Source organism: Sorex araneus, chromosome 5, assembly GCF_027595985.1.
Source record: "Sorex araneus isolate mSorAra2 chromosome 5, mSorAra2.pri, whole genome shotgun sequence".
In the NCBI taxonomy this organism is placed as follows: domain Eukaryota; kingdom Metazoa; phylum Chordata; class Mammalia; order Eulipotyphla; family Soricidae; genus Sorex; species Sorex araneus.
Genome location: NC_073306.1, coordinates 5,739,064 through 5,764,279, shown reverse-complemented (window position 1 = coordinate 5,764,279; position 25,216 = coordinate 5,739,064). Strand labels below are relative to the sequence as shown.

At 62.0% G+C, this 25,216-nt stretch overlaps 1 protein-coding gene across 2 annotated transcripts in view; it reads left to right on the top strand.

Moving 5' to 3' along the window:
• The window catches only part of DHRS3 (dehydrogenase/reductase 3), a 35,681-nt gene extending 17,646 nt beyond the window's left edge, over positions 1-18,035 (top strand). For both annotated transcript variants that reach the window (XM_055140479.1, XM_055140478.1), the window contains 5 exons: positions 10,483-10,626; positions 12,652-12,771; positions 12,850-13,088; positions 15,652-15,777; positions 17,540-18,035. In XM_055140479.1, the coding sequence (XP_054996454.1) occupies positions 10,543-10,626; positions 12,652-12,771; positions 12,850-13,088; positions 15,652-15,777; positions 17,540-17,624 (654 nt within the window). In that variant the 5' untranslated portion in view covers positions 10,483-10,542 and the 3' untranslated portion in view covers positions 17,625-18,035. The remainder of the gene's footprint in view (positions 1-10,482; positions 10,627-12,651; positions 12,772-12,849; positions 13,089-15,651; positions 15,778-17,539) is intronic.
• Positions 18,036-25,216: the final 7,181 nt, after the last annotated feature.

Below are 25,216 nucleotides of genomic sequence, written 5' to 3'. Positions count from 1 at the left end.
GCGCCTTGCCCACTTCCCTCGGGACTCCCCCCAGGGCCTCTGTTCCTGCAGCCCCTCGGCCCTCCCCACCTGCACCCGGACCCTGCCCCCCCCACACACACACCTTTGCATCTCCTTTGCGGGGTCCCGCCCTCAGCCCCTCCCGACCCACCCCTCCGCCTTTCCTGGATCTCTTTCCATGTGCTGCGGGACTCCCGGCCACCTAGCCCCGCCCCTGCCCCCACTTTGCAAAGATTTCCGGAGCTCCTGCCCTGTGAACGGGCCTGGGTCCCCGAAGACCCCTGGTTATTGGAAACGGGGGAGCAGGTCGCCCCCCCGGAGCAGGAGGGGGCTGGCCTGGCCTGAAGGGCGCCATGTCCACTAGGCCCTGCGCTCCCTCCTGGGCTCCTGCTGAATGTTCTGGAACCCGGCAGGGCCCAGGGAACAGGGACGTGTCCAAGCGGCCTGACCTGGGGAGAGGCAGGCGGGGCGGGGGGGGGGGGGGCTCAGGGGTGCACCCCAACTTGGACTCTCTGGCTCATCCCTAGGGCGCCCCCTAGGGACCCTCCACCCTTGGCCAGTTCAGCTGACCTTCCCCCGCCCCCCCCCCCCCCCGCATCTGTCACAGCTGTCCCTGGCTGCTCCCCCTACCCGCCCCCGCCCGACCCCCCCCCCCCACACACACACAGCGCAGGAACTGACTCCTCTGAGGGTGACTTTCTGAAAGGGGGTCCGTCTCACTGGGGAGACAGAGCCCTCCCCGAACCTCCTAGCTCCCTCTCATCGCCCCTGTTTACTTCTCTGCTGCACAACACACACACACACACACACACACACACACACACACACACACGGAGCTCATTCCTACACCAGGTCTTTGCCCACCAGGGTCACTCTGGACCCCTAAAAGCTCCGGCTCCTTCCAGGAATTCCAGGGCTTCCTGAGCCCCAAACACACGCAAGAGCAACCTCTCTGGCCAGGGGCGAGGGAATTTATTTCCTGTGTTTCAGGGGCTTCCCAACAGAGCGTCTGCTGGTCACTCAAGAAATACCTACTTAGAGGGGCTGGGAAGTGCTCAATGGGGTGGGCTCACGCCTCCAGGGCAGGAGTCCCGGGTTCTGTCCCCAAGACCGCTAGGTGAGGAAGGAAGGGAGGGAGGGAGGGAGGGAGGGAGGGAGGGAGGGAGGAACGAAGGAAGGAAGGAAGGAAGGAAGGAAGGAAGGAAGGAAGGAAGGAAGGAAGGAAGGAAGGAAGGAAGGAAAGAAGGAAGGAAGGAAGGAAGGAAGGAAGGAAGGAAGGAAGGAAGGAAGGAAGGAAGAGATAGGAAGGAAGGAAGGAAGGAAGGAAGGAAGGAAGGAAGGAAGGAAGGAAGGAAGGAAGGAAGGAAGGAAGGAAGAGAGAGATAGGAAGGAAGGAAGGGAGAGATAGGAAGGAAGGAAGGAAGGAAGGAAGGAAGGAAGGAAGGAAGGAAGGAAGGAAGGAAGGAAGGAAGGAGGAAGGAAGGAAGGAAGGAAGGAAGGAAGGAAGGAAGGAAGGAAGGAAGGAAGGAAGGAAGGAAGGAAGGAAGGAAGGAAAGAAGGAAGGAAGGAAGGAAGGGTATGGCGAGTGGACGAGCAAGTCGGGAGTGTGGCTTTTTGCTGTCCAAGCTCAAATGTCCCTTAGACCGTCCGGGTCACACAGCTGGCCTCAGTTCCTTAGCCCGTCCACGCCTTGTCCACACACTGGCCTCCAAAGACCCATTTCTCTGATGGTTATTAGGAAGCTGCGCCCTAGGTTAGAGAATCGTTTGTGAGTGCTGACTCTCCTGGACGCCCCCACCCTAAGGCCCCCAGGCCTTTTCCAGAGGTGCAGATGGAGAAACTGAGGCACAGGCCTGGGACAGGACGAACTCTGGCGCCACATCTGCACCACTAGCCTAGTGGCCCGCGGTGCAGTCCCGTGGCGCCCGGAGGGCTATTCACCAAGCAGCAGCAACCCTTGGGTGCTGGCTCTAAGTTTCAGACACCTTCTGGTTTCTGGAAACTTCTAGATCCTCCTTGAAGAATTTTCCCAGGAGAGTTTTCCCAGGGGTGACGAATCCCAAAAGGCCGTGCATCGCCAGGGGAGGAGACGGGACGAGCCGGAGGCTCCCGGTGAGTGGACAGATCTGGGAAGTCCAGCGAGGGTTCAGGCACACGGATGTTTGCAGTGCCTCTGTCATGACAGAACGCGCCAGCACCGCGTCCTTCCCCAGGTGAAAGGATAAATAAACTGCGGCGCGGCAGACAATGGCGCATTATTCAGCGCTAGGAGGGGATGACCTGCGCGCCAGCATCGGACGCGGAGGTTCCGGCAGTGCCTCCCTCAGACGGGGAGAGAGAATCCCAGGTGACCAGGTTCCGGGCCGCGGGGCCAACTGGACAGGACAAACTGGAGACAGTGAAGCGACCAGCAGCCGCCGGCGCTTGCCGTGGGAGGGGGAACGCGCGCGCCGGGTCGGGCCCGGAGAGCAGCCGAGAGAATGCAGGGCACCGTCCCGGCGGGCGCCAAACCGTGGCTACCCCAGACCGAGCCCAGTGGGAACTTGCGGGAACCGTGAGCGATTAGGACGTGCCCCGAGGCTTAGCAATGTCACCCAAGTGTCCTCTGGTGCCGGGTCTCCAGTGGGGGTGGGGCGGGGAGCGGGGCCAGAGAACAGCTGGCGCGTCTCGCCACCTTCCGCCCAGCTTTGGTTTGAACAGAAACCTGCTCTAAACACAGGAGGTTTGCTCAGAAACCTTTTGGTTTAGTTTTGGGGGCCACACCCGGCGATGCTCAGGGGTTGCTGGGGTTGCTTCTGGGTCTGGACTCAGAAATGACTTCTGACAGTGCTCGGGGGACCATGTGGGAATCCGGAGATGGAACCCGAGTCGGCCGGGAGCAAGGCAGGCACCCTCCCTGCTGGGCTATCGCTCTGGCCCAAAATAGGATGTTTTTAAAGCAGGGAGAGGGCTAGCAGGCCAAGTGTCTTTGTTTTACGCAAAAGTCTCTAAGATTAAAAAAAAATGCTTGAGGGTCAGGGATGTGGCCCTGTGGTAAAGGACCTGGTGTACATGCATGAGACATGGGCTTGATCCCTGCACTGGAAAGAACTAGGAAAAAAACAAGCAAGGGAGGGAGAGAGTGACAGAGAAAGAGGAAGGGAGAGAGAGAGAGGGAGGGAGAGGGAGAGTGTGAGAGAGAGAGACAGAGACAGAGAGACAGAGACAGAGAGAGACAGAGACTTGAGGAGAACCTATGAGATGAGAGGCAAGAGGACAGTTTGAGGGCAGGACTAAATGATGTAGGACCCTGAGGGAAGGGTGGGTCTAGAGTAGATATCGGACGGAGGCTTGAGGTAGACATGGGCCTGAGGCAGACATGGGCCTGACGGGCCTGACAGGGGCCTGAAGTACAACATGGGCCTGAGGTAGACACGGGCCTGAGGTAGATATGGACCCGACGTAGACACGGGCCTGAAATCTAACATGGGTCCGAGGCGTAACTTGGGCCTGAGGCACGTGAGGTAGCTCCGGGCATCAGACACCCTGGCCGGGGAAGGATGAGGTTTGAAGTGTGGAAAGGGGCCAGGCCGGGGTGGAGTCTAGGAGCGGGCAGTAACGGGGGGCGGGGGGCTCCACCTCCTTCCACCTACTGGGAAGACCCGGAACGCTCCAGGCGCCCGGCCCCACCCAGCCACCAGCCCCGGTGCCCAGAGAGCCCCTCGCGCCCGGCCCTCGCCCGCCCAGTGCCCGGGCAGCAGGCAGCGCGCCCACCGCCACTGTCCAGCAAACACTGGGTCTGGCCTGGCCCCCGGGAGCCGCTAGCCGGAGCACGTGGCACATGCTGGGTGACCCCGGTACTGTGGCCGAGGGCACGGGTGGGGTCCAGTCAGCGCTCAGGGCCTCAGTTTCCCCGTGTGCATGTGTCCACTCCTCTAGCTAGCATGTGACCAAGGGACCATGCCCGGCATCCCGGGGACTGTCCAAGACCAGGTGGCCGGGCGGAGGTGGCCGCCCGCCGGGGCTCAGGGAGAGGAGAGTTGGCTGCTGGTCTCAGTCAGGCGCGAACCAGAACATTCTCAGCTTCCCAGCGGGGGAGGCACCGGCCGAGCTGGCCAGCGACCACGACCCGGGGCGGGGGTCCTGCCCGACTCCCCCCGCCCTCGGCAGCTCAGCGGGGCTCGGGAAGGGCAGGGAGACTCCTGCCTGCCCCAACAGCGAGGCCCCGGGTGGGGGGACCCCCCAGAACCCCCAGAGTTCCGGGTCAGGGCCAGGTCAGTGGGGAACCTGAGGCGGCCCGGGCCAGAGTCTGCCGTCGGTCAAGTCGGGGCAGGGCGTGGTGAGGGGGAAGTTGGCGCGGGGGGCGGGCTGGGGCCAGGGGGGCCACTCGGGCTGGATTTGGGGGTGTTGGTAAAGAAGCAAGTCTCTCGGCCTGTGCAGGGGCCCCCGGCTGCCGCCTTGGGCAGTGACAGAGAAATATCAAAGTTGTATCTGCAGCAGAATCTGGGGGCGGGCAGAGCCGGTGGACGGGTCGGGAGTCCCGCGCAGTGCCCTTGTGTGACTGACCCCAGCTCCACCCCGTGGACTCGGGTCACCGGACTCCCCAGGCGAGCACCCTGGGGACTTCTAAGTCCGTGGGGGCGGGGGGGAGAGGACAGCCAAGTCTCTGAGGGTCGAGGGCTGCACCCATCTTGGTCACGTGTGTGAGCCCAGCAGAGTCCCTGTGGGGGTCTTCCAGGCCACTGTCCTCCTGTGACTCCCCTCGGGGCGCAGGGGAGTGGGGGCCGACTCTGGGGTCTCCTCTGAGCCACGGGGGTTAATAGCCAGCCGACAGCGGTTACCGTGTCTGTGAGCACTGTGCTGGGAAGGAGCCCGGGGCCCCCCTCTGAGGTGTCCCCCTGCCCTGTCCTGCCTGGGCCCCCCTCGAAGCCGCTGCTCGCGTCACCTGAGTCCAGAGAGCCGTCACATGAGCTCTCTGAGCCCGCGTCGCTCCGGAGTGGAAGATCAGAATCTGCCACATTCAGGGGATGGGGGGCGGGGGGGCCTCAGCCACGGGAGGGGGCGTCTGAGAGGGAAATTCAACCCTCTTGGTGCCGCAGTGCCCACCTGCCCTCCACGGGCACCCCCCCTCCCCCCTCCCCTCTCCCTCCTCCCCCCCCCCCCTGCAATGTGGGCGCATGCCGGTTCTGGCCATGGAGTAGATTTTTCTGATTTCCTTTTCCTTTTTTTGGGCCACACCCAGCAATGCTCTGGGGTTACTGCACTCAGGAATCACTCCTGGCGGTGCTCAGCGGACCCTATAGGATGCTGGGAATTGAACCCGGGTTGGCCGTGTGCAAAGCAAACGCCCTCCCCGCTGTGCTATGGCTCCAGCCGGGGCAGATTTTTCTTGACTTGCCCTGCTGGAGGGGCTAGGAAGGGCGGTGCCCCCCCGCGCCCCACCCCCCGCCAGCCCTGTGTGGGGCGCAGTCACGAGGGTGGGGGTGCGCCTGGCCGCATTCCTTCGGGGAAGCTGACTCAGCATCTCTGGGGCTCCCGAGATGCAGCCCGGGGTTGCGGGCCGGCCTGAACAGACAGACGCGCCTCGCGGGACCCGCCCCGGACCACCCGCACACGGTCAGGAGCTGCCGGGGAAAGCCCAGGCCGGGCCCTCCGCGGCCTTCAGGGAGCAGGCGGGGCTGGGTGGGGAAGAGACCTTGGTGTTCTTTGCTCAGCAGATTTTTCTAGAACCTCCTGGGGCCAGTACCATGTGATGGGACTTGTTGGCCTTTTGCTCCGGGCCTGGCCCGCGCCGCAGGCTGAGGTCACGGGGGGAACAGGGGTCCCCGGAGGAAACAGTTCATGGGGGAGCCGGGGGCACGGGGCTGCCAGGGCCAGCCTTGGTGGGCATCAATCACGTGACTCCACGACACCTGGCTCTGCGGCTTCTGAGCGGAGTGACCTTGGGCAAGTCCCCTGGCCTGTGGGAGCCTGGCCTGGACATCGGGGCCGGTCACCAGGGCCGACCCGGAAGGCGTCGGAGGTTTCCGTGAGAAATCACGGGGGTGTGTTCAGAAGGACGCGGGGGCCGCGTCAGATGTGCGGGACATGTTTGTCATGGGTCACCGTCCTGGGGTCCCGGTCCGAAGAGGGGCGGGAGCTGTCAGGGAAGTTTCCAAACGTGGGGCACACGCCTCTGTCGGGTTCTGTGGGATGAGTAGGAGCCCACAAAGTGCCTGGGTACTTAGAACCATGAGAGGTGCTGTGTGTGCTGGCCGGGGGTGGGGGGTGGGGTGCTCCCATCCCTGACTCTAGGGGACAGGATATGGACTCAGCAGCTCGGGCGGGGCCGGGGGCCGAGTCACGGGCTAAGCATCGCCACAGCTGTGGGGCTCTGGGTCACCCGACAGGGGTGCAGGTGGCAGGAGGAGCAGGGCGCTGGGCCGCCCCCAGCAGTGCTCAGGGGCTGAGGTGGGTTAACCACATGCAAGACGCGTGCTTCTCTCTGCCACTCTCTGGCCTCAGTCATTCTGCATCGCGCCCGCTGGAGTCCTTGTAGCTGTTTCCCAAGCCCGCGCCTCTCCCGCCCCGGAGCGCACCCCCGGGGTACGCATGCAACCCCTGCACCCCGTCCGTGCCCAGTACCTCCTCAGGACAGGCCTGTGCCCGCTGCACCCCGTCCCACACTCCAACACGTCCCCGGGGCAGGCGCGCACGCCCCACCCTGACCCACACCCAGAATGTCCCTGAGGCAGCCGTGGACCCCCTCTACCCCGACCGTGCCTGGCAGGTGCCAGGCCAGGTATGCATTCTCTCCACCCCAGCCCGTGCCCAGTGCCCAGTGGCCGCAGCCGTGGCAGGGGTGCGGGCAGGAGCAGGTGGCTGGTTGTGGACACGGAAGCAGATGGAGTCAGAAAGGGGCTGCTGGGGGTGACACTGGAGTGAAGGTGGATAAGGAACAGTGGGCAAGGGAGGGATGCGTGGGGGAGGGACGGTGGGCGAGGGAGGGTGGCTGAGGGGTGCGGGATCCAGGGTGAGGGGTGAGGGGTGGTGGATGATGGGCAGGGGATGATGATGATGATGATGATGATGATGATGGGTGAGGGATGAAGATGAAGAGGGAGGAATGACGGATGATGGGTGAAGGTGAGTGATGGTGGATGGTGGGTGATGGATAATGAGGGAGGGGAGAGGGGTGATGGGTAAAGGATGGGTAAGTGGGTGATGGGTGAGGGATGGTGAATGATGGGGGAGGGGGGAGGGGGAGGGATGATGGGTGGATGAGTGAGGGCTGAATGGATGAGGGATGATGGGTGAGGGATGAGGGATGATGGGTGTGAGATAATGGATGAGGGGTGAGGAGTGAGGGGTGATGGGTGAGGAGTGAGGGATGATGGTGAGGGTTAGTGGATAACGGGCGAGGGATGGCGGGTGGATGGGTGAGGGGTGAGGGAGGGTGGGTGGGCGAGTGAGGGGTGAGGGGTGAACGGTGGATGAGTGGGGGCTGAATGGGTGAGGGAGGAGGGATGGGGCCATGGAGGAGGGGTGAGGGGTGAGGGGTGATGGAGTGAGAAGTAACTTGGTAGAGGGCGATGGGTGAGGGATGAGGAGTGCAGGGCTGAGGATGGGAGGGAGGCGGGAAGGAGAGAAGGAAGGGGCGGGCGAGCAGCTGGGAGAGAGGACGCGTGGACAGAGAGGGGCGACAGAGCTCTGGAAGGAAACGGGCGACAGTGAGCACAGGACAAGGCTGAACATCGCATTGTTGCCTGGAGCGGATGTTTGTCTCCTCCCGTGAGGCGACCCTGCCCGGCTCCCCCGGGGGGAGCGCGCTCCGAGTCTATTTTCAGCTCTGCAGGGAAGCAAGCGCCCCTGGGAGGCGTCCAGCGGCAGTCGGTTGGCCCTGGTCGGACTTTTGTGGTCAGGACCCCACGGTGGCCTCCTGCCTCAGCCCTTCCTGCACTTCCGGCCAGCCGTGAAAACAGAGCAGCGGGGCCAGGTGAAGTCCTCGGGCTGGCCATTCCCAGTGGTGGTTCTTTCTAAAAATAGCTCAGACGTTGTTTAAACACTGCGACAATTGGGGCTGGACAGACAGAACCAGGGCTGAAGGCACTGGCCTTGCCTGTGGCCAGCCCCGGGTTTCTCCCCAGCTCCACGCAGGATCTTACTCCGGGGCTTACTCCGAACGCCGTCAGGAACAGCCCCGAGCATCCTGGGATTTAGCACTGTAGCACTCTCGTCCCGTTGCTCATCGATTTGCTCGAGCGGGCACCAGTAATGTCTCCTTACTGTTTTGGACATATCGAATACGCCACGGGGAGCTTGCCAGGCTCTGCCGTGCGGGCGGGATACTCTCGGTAGCTTGCCGGGCTCTCCAAGAGGGACGGAGGAATCGAACCCGGGTCAGCCACATCTAAGGCAAATGCCCTATCTGCTGTGTTATCACTCCAACCCATCCTGGGATTTAAGGGAAACAATTGCCAAGCTGCCCCCACCCACACGTGGTTATCTCTGTGGCTTTGCTTTGACGTGTCATGGATCTAGATGGACAATCCAACCGGTCAGTGTTGGAGGGTGAATGGAAACAGTATTGACGACTGGCATTGATGGATTGGCTTGGGCCGGAGAGATGGGACAGTGGTTAGCACACTTGTCTGACACACAACTGACCTGAGTTCAATCCTCAGTACCCCAAAGAGTCCCCTGGGCCCCGCCAGGAGTGATCCCTGAGTGCAGAGGCAGGAGTAAACCTTGAGTACCATTGGGTGTGGCCCCCAAACAAAAGCAAAAAGCAAAGTCTGATCCTGGGGTGCTGCCATCCTCATGAGTCAGCTGCTTTCAGAATCCGAAAAGTTGAAGAAGGGCAAGAGGTGTTTTTTTTTTTAATTATCTCAGTGAGAGACGTTACTGGTGCCCGCTCGAACAAATCGATGAGCAACGGGATGACAGTGACAGTGAATTAAATCAGGGTGAGATATAGTCACAACGCTTTCATGTTTGAGATTCAGCGATACAAGGATCGAACACCCATCCCTCCACCAGTGCACATTTCCCACCACTCATGTCCCCAGTATCCCCCCACCCCACTCCCGTCCTCACCCTGCCTCTGGGGCAGGCAATTTCCCCGATACCGACTCTACTTTTGGGGATTATATGTTGCTTGAATTTTCCCACCACCATTCAAGCCTGCTTGCCAGGGGCAGACACTACCTCGTTTATTCTCCCGTTGCTCTTTTTGAATATCACGAGAGGTCGCGCGGCCACAGAAGCTGCCGCGTGCTTCTGGAATTCTAAGATTGTAAATGGCTGGGCTCCAGGGACGTCTCTGCAGGGCACTGATCCGTTTTGGGATTCAGCTGGGAGTTTCTGGACCCGGGCTGTTGGTGTGCTAAGACAGCGCCCGGGGGCGGGTTGTGGGCCTGACATCTGGAATCAAGAGCAGGCGGGGAGCCGGGGAGGGGCTGCCCAGCTCTGCTGCCGCAGTGCATCTTGGAGACTTAGTCCTGGCACCCACCGGCCACCTGGGCCATGCTTGTGGAAGCTCTTGGTCGCCCGGATTCCCTCGGAGTGGGCGGGGAGAGTGTGCCTGCTCCATCAGGGCAAGATTTTTTTTTTCAATGTTTTGAAAACATTGAAAGCTCGGGGATCACTCCTGGGGGGCTCAGGGGACTATAGGTGATATGGGGCGGGGGAGGGAGGTTGAACTCAGGTCACCTGTGTGCAAGGCGCCCTCCCCGCTGTATTATCCCCTCCAGCCTGGGCCAAGAAATTTCTTCCTTTGACAGATTTTACACATTGAGGTTTCCGTGTTGGGCGGGGGGGTGGAGTGTTTTCTATTCAATGATTTTATTGCCTGAATACACAAATGATTGCGAGTTGCAGCCCAGCGGGAGCACTCCCTCGCTGAGTCCCATGGCGGAGCATCAGCCGGGATTTAGCAGACTCCTCCCTGAACTCATCCTGCCCGTTGCAGAGGTGGTGGAGCCTGGGGGAGCAAGGGGCGAGGCCTGCAGAGGAGAGAGCCAGGGGGCGGCAGGGGGCTCCAGGCGCTGCGGCTCTGCCCGCCCCGTGGAACCCCCCAGCCTATGTCACAAAGTACCTGCAGGCCCCGGGGCCCCGTGCAGAAGGCCCGGAGCCCTTGCCAGAGCTGCGCTGGCTGTAAACAAGCCCCCCGCAGATCGTAGGTGCTGGGGGCTTCAGAGAAGGCTCCAGCCCTTTCCAGAGCTGTTCACTGCCTTCCTCCCTCTGACTCCGGATGCCTCAGAGGCCACTGGTGCGAAATACTGAACCTCGGAGGGTGCTCCTCGGACCCCCAGGTCTTCCTCATTTCTTTTTAGAGGGGCCACACGCAGCAGCCCTGGGGTGGGGTCAGTGCAGGCCTGGCAGCGGGGGACGGCCAGGGACACCCCCAGCTGTCTGATGGGGAGGGTCGTGGGACCCCGCCCCTGCCGGGCACGCGCCCGGCTCTCCCCACCCTGCGATCCTGTCACGAGCCTCCTGCTCACTGCGGTCTCTCTCTCCTTCCAGATCGTTCTCTGGGGCCGGACCGAGAAATGCCTGCGGGAGACGACAGAGGAGATTCGGCAGATGGGCACCGAGTGTCACTACTTCATCTGTGACGTGGGCAACCGGGAGGAGGTGTACCAGACGGCCAAGGCTGTCCGGGAGAAGGCGAGTGGCTCGGCGCCGTCCCCGGGGCTGGCTCAGCTGCGTGGCCACTCTGGGCGGCCGGGGCGGCTCTCCCTGAAGCTGGCATGTGTCTGTGTGTACGTTTGAGTGTGTGTCCGCGCATGTGTGTACAGGAGGGTTTGTGTATGTGTCTATCTGTACGTGTCTGTGTGTATCTGTGTCTGTGTGTGTGTCTGTGCGTTTATGTATGTCTGTGTCCGTATGAGTTATGTTTGTGTGTCTGTGTGTGTCTTCTGAGTCTGTGTGTGTCTGTGTGAGTCTGTATCTCTATTTGTGTGTCTGTGTCTATGTGTCTTCTGAGTCTGTGTCCATATGTGTGTGTGTGAGAGAGAGTGAGGGTGAGTCTGTGTGTGTGCGTGTGAGTCTGTGAGTGTGTGAGGGCGAGTCTGTGTGAGTCTGTGTTTGTGTGAATCTATGTCTGTCTGTGTCCACGTGAGTCTGTTTGTGTGAGTTTGTATCTGTATGAGTCTGTGTCTGTGTAAGTGTGTGTCCATGTGAGTCTGTTTGTGTGAGTCTGTGTGTCTGTATGAGTCTGTTTCTGTGTGAGTCTGTATCTGTATGAGGCTGTGCCTGTGTGTGTCTGTGTGAGTGTGTGATTCTGTGTTCTTGAGAGTCTATCCACATGAGTCTGTCTGTGTGAGTCTGTGTCTGTGTGAGTCTGTGTGTCCAAGTGAGTGTGTGTCCGTGTGTGTCTGTGAGTGTCTGTGTCTATGTGTCTGTGTCTGTGTCCCTGTGAGTCTATCCATGTGAGTGTGTGTCTGTGTGAGTCTGTGTGTGTCTGTGTGAGTCTGTGTGAGTCTGTGTGTATCTGTGTGAGTCTGTCTGTGTGAGTCTGTGTCTGTGTGAGTCTGTGTGTGTCCATGTGAATATGTGTCTGTGTGAGTTTGAGAGTGTGTGAGTCTATCCGTGTGAGTGTGTGTCTGTGGGTCTGTGTCTGTGTGAGTCTGTGTGTGTCTGTGTGAGTGTGTGTCTGTGTGAGTTTAAGAGTGTGTGAGTGTGTGTCTGTGTGAGTCTGTGTGTGTCTGTGTGAGTCTGTGTGTGTCCGTGAGTGTGTGTCTATGTGAGTTTGAGAGTGTGTGAGTGTGTGTCTGTATGAGTCTGTGTGTGTCTGTGTGAGTTTGAGAGTGTGTGAGTGTGTGTCTGTGTGAGTTTGAGAGTGTGTGAATGTGTGTCTGTGTGAGTCTGTGTGTGTCTGTGTGAGTTTGAGAGTGTGTGAGTGTGTGTCTGTGTGAGTTTGAGAGTGTGTGAATGTGTGTCTGTGTGAGTCTGTGTGTGTCTGTGTGAGTGTGTGTCCGTGTGAGTGTGTGTGTGTCTGTGTGAGTCTGTGTGTGTCTGTGTGAGTCTGTGTGTGTCTGTGTGAGTTTGAGAGTGTGTGAGTGTGTGTCTGTGTGAGTCTGTGTGTGTCTGTGTGAGTGTGTGTCTGTGTGAGTCTGTGTGTGTCTGTGTGAGTTTGAGAGTGTGTGAGTGTGTGTCTGTGTGAGTCTGTGTGTGTCTGTGTGAGTGTGTGTCTGTGTGAGTGTGTGTCTGTGTGAGTCTGTGTGTGTCTGTGTGAGTGTGTGTCTGTGTGAGTCTGTGTGTGTCTGTGTGAGTCTGTGTGTCTGTGTGAGTGTGTGTCTGTGTGAGTCTGTGTGTGTCCGTGTGAGTGTGTCTGTGTGAGTGTGTGTCTGTGTGAGTGTGTGTCCGTGTGAGTGTGTGTCTGTGTGAGTGTGTGTGTGTCTGTGTGTGTGTCCGTGTGAGTGTGTGTCTGTGTGAGTGTGTGTCCTTGTGAGTGTGTGTCTGTGTGAGTGTGTGTCTGTGTGAGTCTGTGTGTGTCTGTGTGAGCCTGAGTGTCCCTGTGTGTCCTCTGGGGCGCCTTCGGCTGTGGGTGGGGCCGTGACAGGAGCCACGTGCTGCTGTCCCGGGGGGTTTAGGCGCGTGTCGCTCCCCGGGGGACTGCACACTGGCCCGCGGCCTTCCTGCCGAGAGGGTCGTGCGCCGGGAGCGGCGGCCTCACGCGGCTGTGCGCAGGTGGGCGACGTCACCATCCTGGTGAACAACGCGGCCGTGGTGCACGGGAAGAGCCTGATGGACAGCGACGACGACGCGCTGCTCAAGTCCCAGCACATCAACACGCTGGGCCAGTTCTGGGTGAGGCGGGCGCGGGCGCGGGGCCGGGCTGGGCGGGGGGGGGGGGGCAGGAGGCGTGCTGACCCCGCCTGCCCGCAGACCACCAAGGCCTTCCTGCCGCGCATGCTGGAGCTGCAGCACGGCCACATCGTGTGCCTGAACTCGGTGCTGGCGCTGTCGGCCATCCCGGGCGCCATCGACTACTGCACCTCCAAGGCCTCGGCCTTCGCCTTCATGGAGAGCCTGACCCTGGGGCTGCTGGACTGCCCCGGCGTCAGCGCCACCACCGTGCTGCCCTTCCACACCAGCACCGAGATGTTCCAGGGCATGCGCGTCAGGTGGGTGAGCGCGGGGCGCCGCGGGCCGGGCCGGCCCCAGCCGAGGGGAGCGACCGCTGTGAGGGGGGAGAGAGAGAGAGGGAGAGAGAGGGAGATGGAGAGAGAGGGAGAGAGGACAGAGAGGGAGAGAGAGAGGGGGGAGAGAGAGGGAGAGAGAGAGGGAGAAGGAGAGAGAGGGGGGGAGAGAAAGAGAGGGAGAAAGAGAGGGAGAGGAGAGAGAGGGAGATGGAGAGAGAGGGAGAGAGAGGGAGAGGAGGAGAAGGAGAAAGAGAGAGGGAGAGAGAGGGAGGAAGAGGGAGAGAGAGGGAGAGAGACAGAAAGGAAGGGAGAGAGAGAGGGAGAGAGGGGGGAGAGAGACGGAGGGAGAGGGGAGAGAGAGAGGGAGAGGGAGAGGGAGGGAGGGAGAGAGAGGGAGAGAGAGAGAGGGAGAGTGGGAGGGAGACAGAAAGGGAGGGAGAGAGAGGGAAAGAGAGATGGAAAGGGGGAGGAAGAGGGAGAGGACAGAGAGAGGAAGAGGGAGAGGGAGAGGGAGATGGAAAGGGAGAGGGAGAGAGGAAGAGGGAGAGGGAGCGAGAGGGGGAGAGAGACAGAGGGAGAGAGAGGGAGAGAGAGGGAGAGAGACGGAAAGACAGACACGCAGAGCACTCGGGCCAGGGCCCGCCACAGGCTCCCAGCGGCAGTGGAGGAGCGCGGGCAGTGTCCAGCTGCACAGGCTCTGGGCCAGCAGGTGGACCCGCGCAGGGAGCACCCAGAACACCCGTCACCCTGGGCGGGAGCACGAGCGAGGAGGCCGGGGAGGAGGCACGGGGGAACCTTCTGGTGCCCAGGGAGGCCTCGGGAGGGTGTGCAGGTTGGGACGCGCCTCACCTTCAAGGTCTGTGCGCTTTGGGCCGGAGCGATAGCACAGCGGGACGGGTGCTTGCTTTGAATGCGGCCGACCCAGGTTCGATCCCCAACATCCCATATGGTCCCCCGAGCCCACCAAGGAGTGATCTCTGGGCGCAGAGCCAGGAGTACGCCCTGACCCCCCAAACAAGCAAAATAGCAAATAGCAATCAAGAAACAGGAGAGGCCGGGAAGAACTCACTGGCCGAGCATGTGCTCCTCAGTCCTGAGGCCCGGGTTCGAATCCCAGTGACCCCCTGCCACACCCTACCCCAATAAAATGAATCAGAACCCCTGATTTTGAGCCACACTCCAGCTATGTAAGGTTTGGAGTTAGCTTGAGGTGAGTGCTGGTGACTGGGTAGTTAACTGTAGGTAAGTGCTGATGACTGGGTAGTTAACTGTAGGTGAGTGCTGGTGACTGGGTAGTTAACTGTAGGTGAGTGCTGGTGACTGGGTAGTTAACTGTAGGTGAGTGCTGGTGACTGGGTAGTTAACTGTAGGTGAGTGCTGGTGACTGGGTAGTTAACTGTAGGTGAGTGCTGGTGACTGGGTAGTTAACTGTAGGTGAGTGCTGGTGACTGAGTAGTTAACTGTAGGTGAGTGCTGGTGACTGGGTAGTTAACTGTAGGTGAGTGCTGGTGACTGGGTAGTTAACTGTAGGTGAGTGCTGGTGACTGGGTAGTTAGCTAACTGCCATTTGGGTGACAGCAAACCCAGGGGACTTGCCCCTAACCCCACGGAGACCGGAGCAGTGTCAGACCTTCGTGGGCTGGAACTGGGAGCAGAGCCAGGGCAGAGCCAGACTCCTGCAGGCCAGCTTAGAATGCCTCAGGTCCCCCGAACTCTGCCTCAGTTTCCTTGTCTGTCAGCTGGAGTCCGGGTTCCTGGGGAGCCCCTTAAACCAGCTGCCCTGGGATGGCCGCACTGTAGGGTCTCAGGGAGGCCTGTGAAGCCCCCGCTGTTTGCTCTGACAGACCAGGAAACGCCGTGGAGACCCACAGTCTGAGGGGGGAGGCAGTCCCATCGAGGTAGACCCACAGTCTGAGGGGGGAGGCAGTCCCATCGAGGTAGATCCAGAGTCTGAGGGGGGAGACAGACTAGGAAATGCCATGGGGACCCAGAGTCTGAGGGGGGAGGCAGTCCCATCGAGGTAGACCCACAGTCTGAGCGGGGAGACAGAGCAGGAAACGCCGTGGGGACCCACAGTCTGAGGGGGGAGACAGACCAGGAAGCGCCGTGGGGACCCACAGTGTGAGGACGGTGACGCGTCATTCACTAGGAGACAAGAACAGGCCAGGCCGCTGGGTGCGGTAACGGCACTCGAGCAGGGGGGCAGGGGTCAGCACAGAGCCCGCGTGAGCCGTGTCCCTCCCTGCGGTGGCCTGAGCCCTGCTGGCTGGGGCCAGGGCGGGCCCCTGGGGCTGCAGTGGTTGATCGGACAAGGTCCCGCGGCCATCAGGTCTGACCAAGCACTTCGGGGGCCGCCCTGAGCACCCCGGGCCTTGGGGTGAGCATCCCCTGACTCCAGGGGGAGAGAGACCCCCGTCTGCCGGCAACCCCGTCGCAGGCCCGGTGGGGGGGGGAGGCGGCCAGACAGCCCCAGAGGGTCCCAAGTCCCCGACAGCCGGCAGGGCGGCCCCGTGCAGAAGCCTGACGCCCGCCCGCTCCTGCGCAGGTTCCCCAGACTCTTCCCGCCACTGAAGCCCGAGACCGTGGCCCGGAGGACGGTGGAAGCCGTGCAGCTCAACCAGGCCCTCCTCCTGCTCCCCTGGACCATGCACGCCCTCATCATCCTGAAGAGGTACGGGCGCGGGGCTCCCTGACGCTCAGTCACAGGGCAAGTGGGGCGGGCAAAGGGCCTGAGGCAGGCAGAGGGCATAGGGGCATCAGCCACGCCTGCTGTGGAAGCTCTCGGTGCTCCATCAGCTGCAGTGCACAGTGCTCACTTAGCCACGCCTGCTGTGGAAGCTCTCGGTGCTCCATTAGCCACAGTGCTCACTTAGCCACGCCTGCTGTGGAAGCTCTCGGTGCTCCATTAGCCATGTCTGCTGTGGACAGGCCTGGCCGAGCCTCCCCGCTCACTGGCCTCTCTCCTGCCTGCCTGCGGGGCAGCGGGTCTCCAGCTGGCCGCCCTCAGGACCCCGTGGGGGCCTTCACAACGACCGAGCAGCCCAGAGCTCTTGCTTGCGTGACCTGCCCCATCCCCGCTGGCAGACGACAGCCGAGACGAGGGCTGGGGTCTGTCCGCCTGCTCCTACTCGGCGCGTGGTTTGCCCGGGCGCCGGCCCAGCCACCAGCCCCTTCCCTGCTAGCGCAGTGCGGAGAGTTGCGTGAGGAACACGCGTGCTCTCCAAGCCCACAGCGAGACAGGCGCAGCAGGGTCTCGCTGCAAGTGCTCAGAATCACCGAACCACCACAGTGCTCCCGGGAGAGGCCACTGGGAGGGGCACCTCGTTGCCCACGTCTTCCCGACTTTAGACGACAAAAGCCCACACGAAGGGGGCTGCAGGAGCCCCCTCCGGGGGACGGTGCCGCTGCCAGGTGGTCCTGCAGGCCGCGAGCAGGAGAAACGCAGGGACGCTCCGAGCCTGCCCCTCCCCCCAGGGTCCCACGGAGACACAGTGCCAGGGTGGGGTCACTCCCAGTCGCCCTGGGTCCATCCTGGCCATCAGGCCCGGGAGGAGCAGAGACTCGGGCCCCATGGATGCCAGGCCTGTCTCCTCCACTGCAGGGAGGTGCTGGGAAATCTTTTAGAACATTCCAGAAAGCACACATTCACCCCTGATTTTGCTCAGAGCACTTTAGAGCGCTCCACCCTCAACCTCCGTGTTCTGTTTCCTCTGCAGTTTCCCGCCCTCCCCTCCCCACTCCCTGCATTTCACAGTCTCCAAGGGAAACCTGGTGCTACCATTTCCAGGAAGCCTTCCAGATTGCTCCAGCTGGAAATGAGCCTTTCTCCCTCTTTAAATAAAGAAGGGGGGGTCCCCAAAGGAACTGTGCGCCCCCCCACCCCCGCGCTCTGTGCTCAGCCTGTGTTCCGAGTAGAGTCAGGGATGAAACCTCTGTCCCACAGGTTGCCCGGGCGTGACGAGTCAGCAGTGAGGACAGGACTGGGGTGTGCGAGGGAGCGCAGGGACTGGGGTGGCAGGAGGGGGGTGGGGGGCGCTGGGGGCCGGACTTTGCCCCAGAGCCTCACCCAGCAGCGTGTGGGGGTCCGAGCCCCCACAGACACTAACCTGCCCAGCTTGCGTCTTAGGAAGTTCCCTTCTGTCTCCTGCAAAAAACCATTTGTCCGGGCCGGAGCGATGGTCCAGCAGCGAGGGCACTGGCCTTGCACGCGGCCAACCCGGGTTCGATCCCCAGCATCCTATATGGTCCCCCTGAGCACCCCAGGAGTAAGCCCTGAGCATCTCCGGGTGTGGCCACCCCCCCAGCAAAGAAGGAACTTCCTGTTTATTCACTTCCTGTTTATTCAGTGCGGGAGGGGCAGGCGGGGGGGGGGCTTGGTGTTCATGCTGTGGCCGCTGACCCCTCCCTGACCGCTGCTCTCTCCCTCCCCCCAGCATCCTCCCCCAGGCGGCCCTCGAGGAGATCCACAAGTTCTCAGGAACCTACACCTGCATGAACACTTTCAAAGGGCGGACATGAAGGCAGGACACACGAGCACTGTGCGAAGCTACGGAGCCGGAGGGGCCACGGCGCCCGGGCACACACACCGTGCTCCCGCCCTGGGGGAGCCCGTCTGCCTCGGCCTCAGGGAACACCGGCTACCCCTCAGCCAGCCCCAGGACCTTTGCACAGGACTGGAGGGCTCAACTCTGACCCCCATGGGGAGGCAAGAAGCCAGCCAGGTGCCGCCTCGACACTTCTGTCCATTTCTCGTTCCGTAGAGTTTACGGTTCAGTCGCTTCTCGAGCCCACGCCTCTGCAGAGCGCAGAGACTGTTTCTGGGAGGTTCCGTCCCGGAAGTGCCTCCTTCCCCTCCAGAATCCACGCGTCCTCGGCTTGTGCAAACTGGGTGAACGGCAGGAACGGAAAAATAAAAGTCATGGCTTTTGAGAGGTTGGTTTGCTTTTGCTTTGCTGGGTTTTGCGTTGGGCTGTAGTTTGTTATTGTTATTGTTGTTGTTGTTGTTGCAAAATCTTTGATCTCACTCCTGCGTGAGCACTGGGAAGAGAGCGCACCAAACTGCATCATCTCGGGATGCCCTGCTGCGGGCACGGAGGAGGCAGAGATCAGGAGGGAAACAGTGGGGTCTGCAGGGGGCGCTCCGGCCGTGGGGGCCTCTGCCAGGCTCTGCCAGTCGGGGGTGGGGACGCGTCGCCCGGGAAGCATGTCCTAGGGTCTGAAGCAGCTGCCCCGGCGCCGCCCGCCCCCAGCCACTGCTCGAGAAGGCAGAGCCGTGTTTAAGCACCTGCTGTCTACCGCGCTCGTGCGGTTGCTGACGGGACACTGCTGCCTGACAGTGCGTACCCCGAAGGCCACCGGCATGGCGAGGCTGAAGCCAAGGGCTATCAGGGGCCTCGGGGGCCACACTGGATAGTCACAGACCAACATGGATCAGCCCAGGAGCAGGGCCAAGGCTGGTGGCAGAGGGACCAGCCCTGCAGGCGGGGGGAGGCCCTGTGGGGTGTGGTGAGAGGGTCCCTCCCTCCGGCGCTGCCTCTGGAGATGGGCGGGGTGGGCGTGCCTCGGGCAGGACGGAGGGGTCGTCTACTAATCTTTAAAAAAAAAAAACAACTGGGCGTGTGGGGAGGTGTGCCGCGCCCAGTGACGCTCAGGGTCACTCCTGTCTGCAGGCGGGAGTCACCCTCTCCGGGCTCAGGGCCGGAGGGGAGAGCAGGGTTGGGCCCGGGTCGCCCGTGTGCAAGGTCAGCGCCCTCCCCGCTCTGCTCCTGCCTTGGCCTGAGCCCCGGCCTTTCTGACCGCCGAGAGTGGCAGCGGGTGTGACTGACTGGGGAGGGCCCGGGCGGGACGGGGGTGCGGGGAGCCCAGGGCCTGGCGGGCCTGGGAGAAGCCCCCGCTGGAGCCTGCCGAGAGAGTCGCCCTCTCCTGAGCTGAGTGGAGGGTTGGCGGGCAGGACAGACGCCCCCTGCGCCGTGCCAAGCGGGGCAGAGTGACAGGCGCGGACCCCCGAGGCAGGACGGGCCGCAGCAGCATCCACTCGGGTCCTGGGAAATGACCCCGTTGCCAGGCCGGAGGCTCCTGCCATCTCAGAAGAGAAGCAGCCGGGAGGTGGGCACGGAGCCCAGGGTGGCGCCTGGCCGGAACCCAGGGGACAGCGCCATCGGGGCCGGCTGGGGTCGGGCGTGAGCGGGATGGGCAGAGACACGGCACCCAAGGACCAGGGCGGCTGTCAGACCAGGCTGAGGCGCCCAGAGGCCCCCCCGCCCCCCTGAGGGCCAGCTGAGGACACGGAGGCTCGGGCCCAGGGTGGCCCAGTCCGGTGAAGGGACAGGGAAAGAAACCGAGTCACAAACAGCTGCATGGGGTCTGATAGTACAGTGGGCAGGGCACTGGCCTTGCACGTGGTCTACCCAGATTCAATCCCCGACATCCCATAAAGTCTCCTGAGCACCCCCAGGAGTAATTCCCGAGTACTGAGCCAGGGGTAACCCCTGGGCACCGCCGGGTGTGGCCCTGAAAATATGAAGTCAGATGAGTAGCCGCATGGAGAGGCCCAGCGCGAGCCCCACCGAGAGAGGCGGTGACTCGCGGTGGGGGTGCCTGGGCCGCTCCGCAGGGGCTCAGGGCATGGGGAGGCTGAACCCCGCCATGTCCCCCACACCAGCACCCCCAGAGTGTCCCCTCTGGGCACCTGGCGGGTCCCCGAGACAAGGCCCAGGGCTTTACTCAGCTGGGCGTGTCCCCCTCTCCCAGGCTCCCCAGGAGCCCAGGAGACGCTCCGAGACACGGAATCCCCGTGTTTGGGGCCAGGGGTGAGACAGTCCCTGCTGCCACCTGCCACCCGTCCCCGCTCGTCACCCAGAGCTCAGGGACATCCACAGCCTCTTGCTCCTGAGTCCGGGATGAGGATCTAGGGAAAGTCCCCAGACGCAGGGTGGGGTGAGGCATTGGGGTCACCCCCCCCAAGTGATGGGGACCGAGCGAGCTCGCACCCCGCACTCCCACCTGGCCCATTGTGGCCCCCGAGCAAGGCGCCGGCCCTGCCCAGGACCCCCTTCCGGTCAGAGTCACGCACTGGGGCCACCGGGGGTCGCCCCTAAAGGATGTTAGGGGCCTTATTAATTGGAGTCTCAGCTTCTCTGCCCCCACTGGACCCTGAGCACAAGCCAGGTCCGGTTTGCTACAGCTTCTAGAAAGTTCTCCGGAAAGTTCACCCTGGGTCAGGATTTGCTGTCTGAAGGCAGAGGGTCAGCGGTGGCAGGTATCCACGCCGAGCTGTCTCTCTCCCCACGCACTCGGTTCTCTCCCACCACGTGGGCCCCCCCAAATACGAGCACCCGTGTGTGACGGGACATGCTTTGCTGGGGACCCTTCTCTGTTGCAGGGAGGCCCTGTGCCCTGTGGGACACTTGGTGGCACCTTGATGTCTACTCACAAGACACCAGTGGGACCTCTGCAAGACGGGACCCCGACCCAGAGGCGGGCTGAGTTCGGCAACAGACCGGGGACGGGGGTGGGTCTGCCCCTACGGCTTCCACGCAGCCCCGGGGTTCCTCCCTCTTTGCGTCGGGTTGGAAACTGGCCCCGTGGCCAGGGAGCCCAGGCGCCGTGTTCTCGGGCCTGCCTCCCCCCACCCCCAAATCCTCCTCATTCCGTTCATTTTTCACTGTTCCCAAGACAAAGGACAGCAGCCGGGAGGGAGGGGGCTGCCGCACGCTGGGCCAGCCTCTCTGCAGCTGCCGTGAACTGACCGCAGCTTGCCGGGGGTCACTCCGGGGACGGCCGAGTCCCGCCCAGCGCAGTCTTGGGCATGTCCCAGGCCGACTGTGCCGACAGTGAGGGAGCGAAACACCCACAAATGCCATGCATGCTGGATTCCTCCGTGGCAGTGGATTTCCGGGGTCCCCCTGGCCAGGGCCAGGACCTGGGCAGGGTGGGGGTGTCTGATGGAGCGCCTCCAGCCTGCAGCCAGGAGCTAAGGGAAGAGCTGGCATCTGGAGGCAGCCACATCAGGCTGGGGTTCAAAGCCCAGCCGAGGGTCCTCACCAGGTCACAGAAGGTCCGCGAGTATCCCCGAGTGCCCCCATCTGTGGGACGGGCCCCAGGGGACCAGGCGGTCCTCGCTCGTTGCAATCACACAGGCGCCGTCCCAGACTAGCGGGAGAGAGCGCTTGGTGTTGAGAAACACCAAGTCAGAACTTTGCAAAATGTATGTTATTTCCTAACGTTATTTCATAATAAAAGCAATAAATTAACTGTGTGCTTGGGGCATGATCGAACCTCAGTGCTTTAAATGCACTTAATAAAAACCTCCGGAAAGGGGGCAGGAAGACAAGACGTCATCCGGCCCGATCGTGGCAGAGCCAGGATTCGGTTGTGTTTTGTTTTGTTTGTTTTTGTCTTATTTGGGGGCCACACCCAGTGCTGCTCAGGGCTGACTCCTGGCTCTGTGCTCTGGTGGTGTCAGGATCAAGCCCAGGTCGGCCTCTGCCAGGCCAGTGCCTTACCCGCTGTACTCTGAGTCAGCCCCTCATGTCAGCATCCGAACCTGAGTTCGGTTGCAAAACCCTTCCTCGGATCCCCTGGGCTCGCAGCTTCATGAGTGCGAGCCTCAGTGTGAGAGCCAGAAGGCACGGCCGTTCTCTGCCTGGTCCTCTGGGTCAGTGCTATTTCAGGTTCCCACCCTGCGTGGCCCGACCTCGTGATACTTGAGTTTCAGGGGTGCCAAATCAGACTGGCCTTAAGTGGGCATCAAGGCCCTTCTCGATCAACCATGTTCCCGTGGTTCTCCTTCCAGAGTTCACTGGGCCTGCCGCCCTCTCCACTGTGAAACCTCCCTTCTCAGTGCCCCAGCCATTACACATGCACGCACACACACACACACACACACACGTATATACATGCACAGACACAAGCACACAACTACACATATACATGGGCGTGCATGCACACACAAAGCCACAAACACTGGGGCTGGAGCGATAGGGATAGCACAGCGAGTAGGGCGTTTGCCTTGCACGCGGCCGACCCGGGTTCGATTCCCAGCATCCCATATGGTCCCCTGAGCACCGCCAGGGGTAATTCCTGAGTGCAGAGCCAGGAGTGGCCCCTGGGAATTGTCAGGTGTGACCCCCACCCAAAAAAAAAAGCAAAAAAAAAAACCCCACAAACACCTACAGATGTGCGCACACCTGTCCCTGATCCAGAACTGGGTTCCAGAACTGGGCACAAAGTCAGTGCTCGTGGGCAGGTTGCTCCCTCTTGCCAATGACCATGTCCCTGAAATGTGCCCACACCCTAGCATATACTTCGAAGGCCCCTGATCGAGAGAGGAAGTGCCCTGCAGGGTGTTGTGCACCAGGAAGCAAACGCTGGTGCAGGAGTCTGCCGCCCTGGCACGGGCTCCCTCCCCGCCTTTACCCCAGCAACCGCAGTCAGGGCCAGGAGCAATAGACATCAGCTTGAGGAGCTGCTGAAACGGACGTGGGGAGCTCAGTGACTGGGGGTGCCATCCAGGCTCCAGAGTGGGGCAGGGGCCACAGGACCGTTAGGAGGGCATGATGCTGTGGGCAGACAAACCACAGCTTGGCCTGAGGTTCCAGGGGTTTTCAGGGTCTCAGACAAGAGTGGGTGCCTGGGCAGAAGATGACCGCCCTCCTCCCCGCCCCACTAGGGCGCCGGGAGACATGCTGGTGAATTTCTGGTCCCAGTACAACGATTCCGCTCAGGCAATAGGGGTGCTGATGGGTTCATGGAACCCGAAAACCAGCCACGTGGATTTGGGCGTGGTTGGCTGCAGAGGTTCAAGCAGTGGCTCCAGAACCTGGCGCGGGCCCGTGTTCTCGTTCCCTGTCCTTCAGTTCCATCCTCTGGGCTGACATCCAAAGGGCTCCGACTCGTGTTTTGGAGAAGAAAACACACAGCCCCAGGTTCAAGGGCAGCAATAAAAAGAGAAACTTCCTCGTTATTCAGACTGTGTTCCGGTTGATTCTGATTGGCTTTGCTACAATCACGTGTCCAAGTGTGAGCCAATCAGAGTGGCCAGAGGAAAACGCTGCTCCGATTGGCCTGTCGAATCACGTGGCCCTGGAGGAGCCCGATGCCGATTGGAGGGGCGGTTTCCCAGAAGGCCAATGGGGTGCCCTGGTGAGGGGCGTGACCGGCCCTTGGGCAGCAGAAACAGCTGTGCGGGCGTCCTTGGGCATCACGTTGGAGCACTGCGGGGTGTCGGAGGACCTCCAGGGCCTTCTGAGCACCCTCAGGAACACCCCCACCCCAAACCCCAACAGCTGTCTCCAGGCCTGCCACTGGCCCTCTGGGGGTGACAGCTGGCCAGTGTCCTGACGGGCAGCCCTGGCTCCCAGACACTGGCCTCTCCTGAGTGACAGACAGTTGGCCGGTGCGGTGGCAGGAAGCTGGCGGCCCCCGCCTGACCTCTGGTCCCTCCTGACTGGCAGTCAGCGGGCTCCCTGGCAGGCGGCTGGCCCGGTGCCTGACAGCTGGCCAGTCCTTTGGGCTGTGATGGGGCGTCGCTGAGGCCGGGAGCTCTGGGGGGCGACCCCGTCCCTCCCTGCACCAGCAGCCCGCAGGGGGCGGGCGGACAGCCCCCAGAGAGCCGGGCTGGGAGGGGTCCAGGGCTGGCAGGTACCCCGCATCCCCGAGAATGCTGGGAAGCCTCCCCACTACACTTCCTTCCGCCCATGTGGGAGTATGGAACAGGGGGCTGGTCACCACAGCTGGCCTTGTCCCTTGAGCACCCGAGCCACCAGGGCCTGAGCCGCTAAGTCACATGTTGTGAAGGGTGGGCTTCCTCTTGTCGCACATTTTGGGGGTGGCTGTATCGCGTAGTCACGCATTTCTGGGGTACTGTACTATGCAGACACGCATCTGACGGGGGGCCCTGCCTCAGGGAGTCACTTGTTGGGAAGGGGCTGTGCCATGAAGTCACGTGTTGGGACTGTTTCTGTGGGGTCATGTGCTGGGAGGAAGCTGTGTCCTGGAGTCACATGTTTGGATCGTGTCATGGAGTCACATGTTGCTGGCCTTGCTGTGGGGTCATATGTCAGATGGGCTGTGTGCAGATGGGGCGGGGCTGGCAGTGCCCTAAGCAGTACTTGGGGCGTGTGAAACCAGAATGGCCCGGGGCAGGGGTTCCAGGGGGGACACCAGGAATCTGGCCAGGGACAAGGCACTGGCCGCCTGGAAGCCCTTGCCAAGGACCCAACTATGACGAGGGGCAGTGACCTAATGGGACTTGCCTTCTAGAAAGCCCTCGGGGGTCCAGAGAGAACCGACTGGGGCGTGGGGGGCGGGGGACAAGCATGGGCAGCAGTGGGAAGCGGCTAGGCGATAGCAACCAAGGGAGTGAGGGGTCGTCAGAGCAAGGGGCTGACCCAGAGGTGGACAGGATGGGGCTGCCACCCCACGACCCCCGCACAAGGAGACGGGGTCCTGTTACTGCCACAGCAAGGGCCGCCTGTCGTACACCCCCTGCAACATGGGGGTGCCTGAAATTTCCCTGTCCAGTCGATGTGTCTTTGGGAGCTGTGATAAAGGTCATTTTCTTTGCTGTGTGGTGGGTGCACGGGGGTGGGGGGTCTCCCCAGCAGTGCTGGGCGCGGGGGTCCTGGCCAGTAAGCCTGACTGGAGTCGGGGCCCGGTGGTCCTGGGAAGCACCAGGGCAGTGCTGGGAAAACGGACTCGGCGTCTCATGCCCGCAAGGCAGGCGCCCCGTCCCCTGGGCTGCGTGGCCTGAGCAGGAGGACGGGGAGAGGACATGGGTGGCGGGCCCAGGCCGGCAGCTAAGAGGAAAGTGGCGGGAAGTCACCTTGTCAGCTCTACGAGGAGGCGTCTCATGGAGGGGGGGCTCTCAGGGTCCCGGGGGGCTGCCTGCTTCCCTGCCCCCCGGCTCGGGCCCTCCTGCCTTCCCCAGCCCCGCTGGCTTGGCTGTGAGCAGGAGATGGACCGAGAAGGCTCTGCGTGGCCGGGACTCTCGGGCCAGGGGCCACCCCCAGGCCTGGATGACAGATGGCCTGAGGAAAGGCCCCGGGGGTGTTGGCCCCCGCAGGCTGGGAGCACCGGGACACTGGCCCGGCCCATGTCTGGTGTTTGGG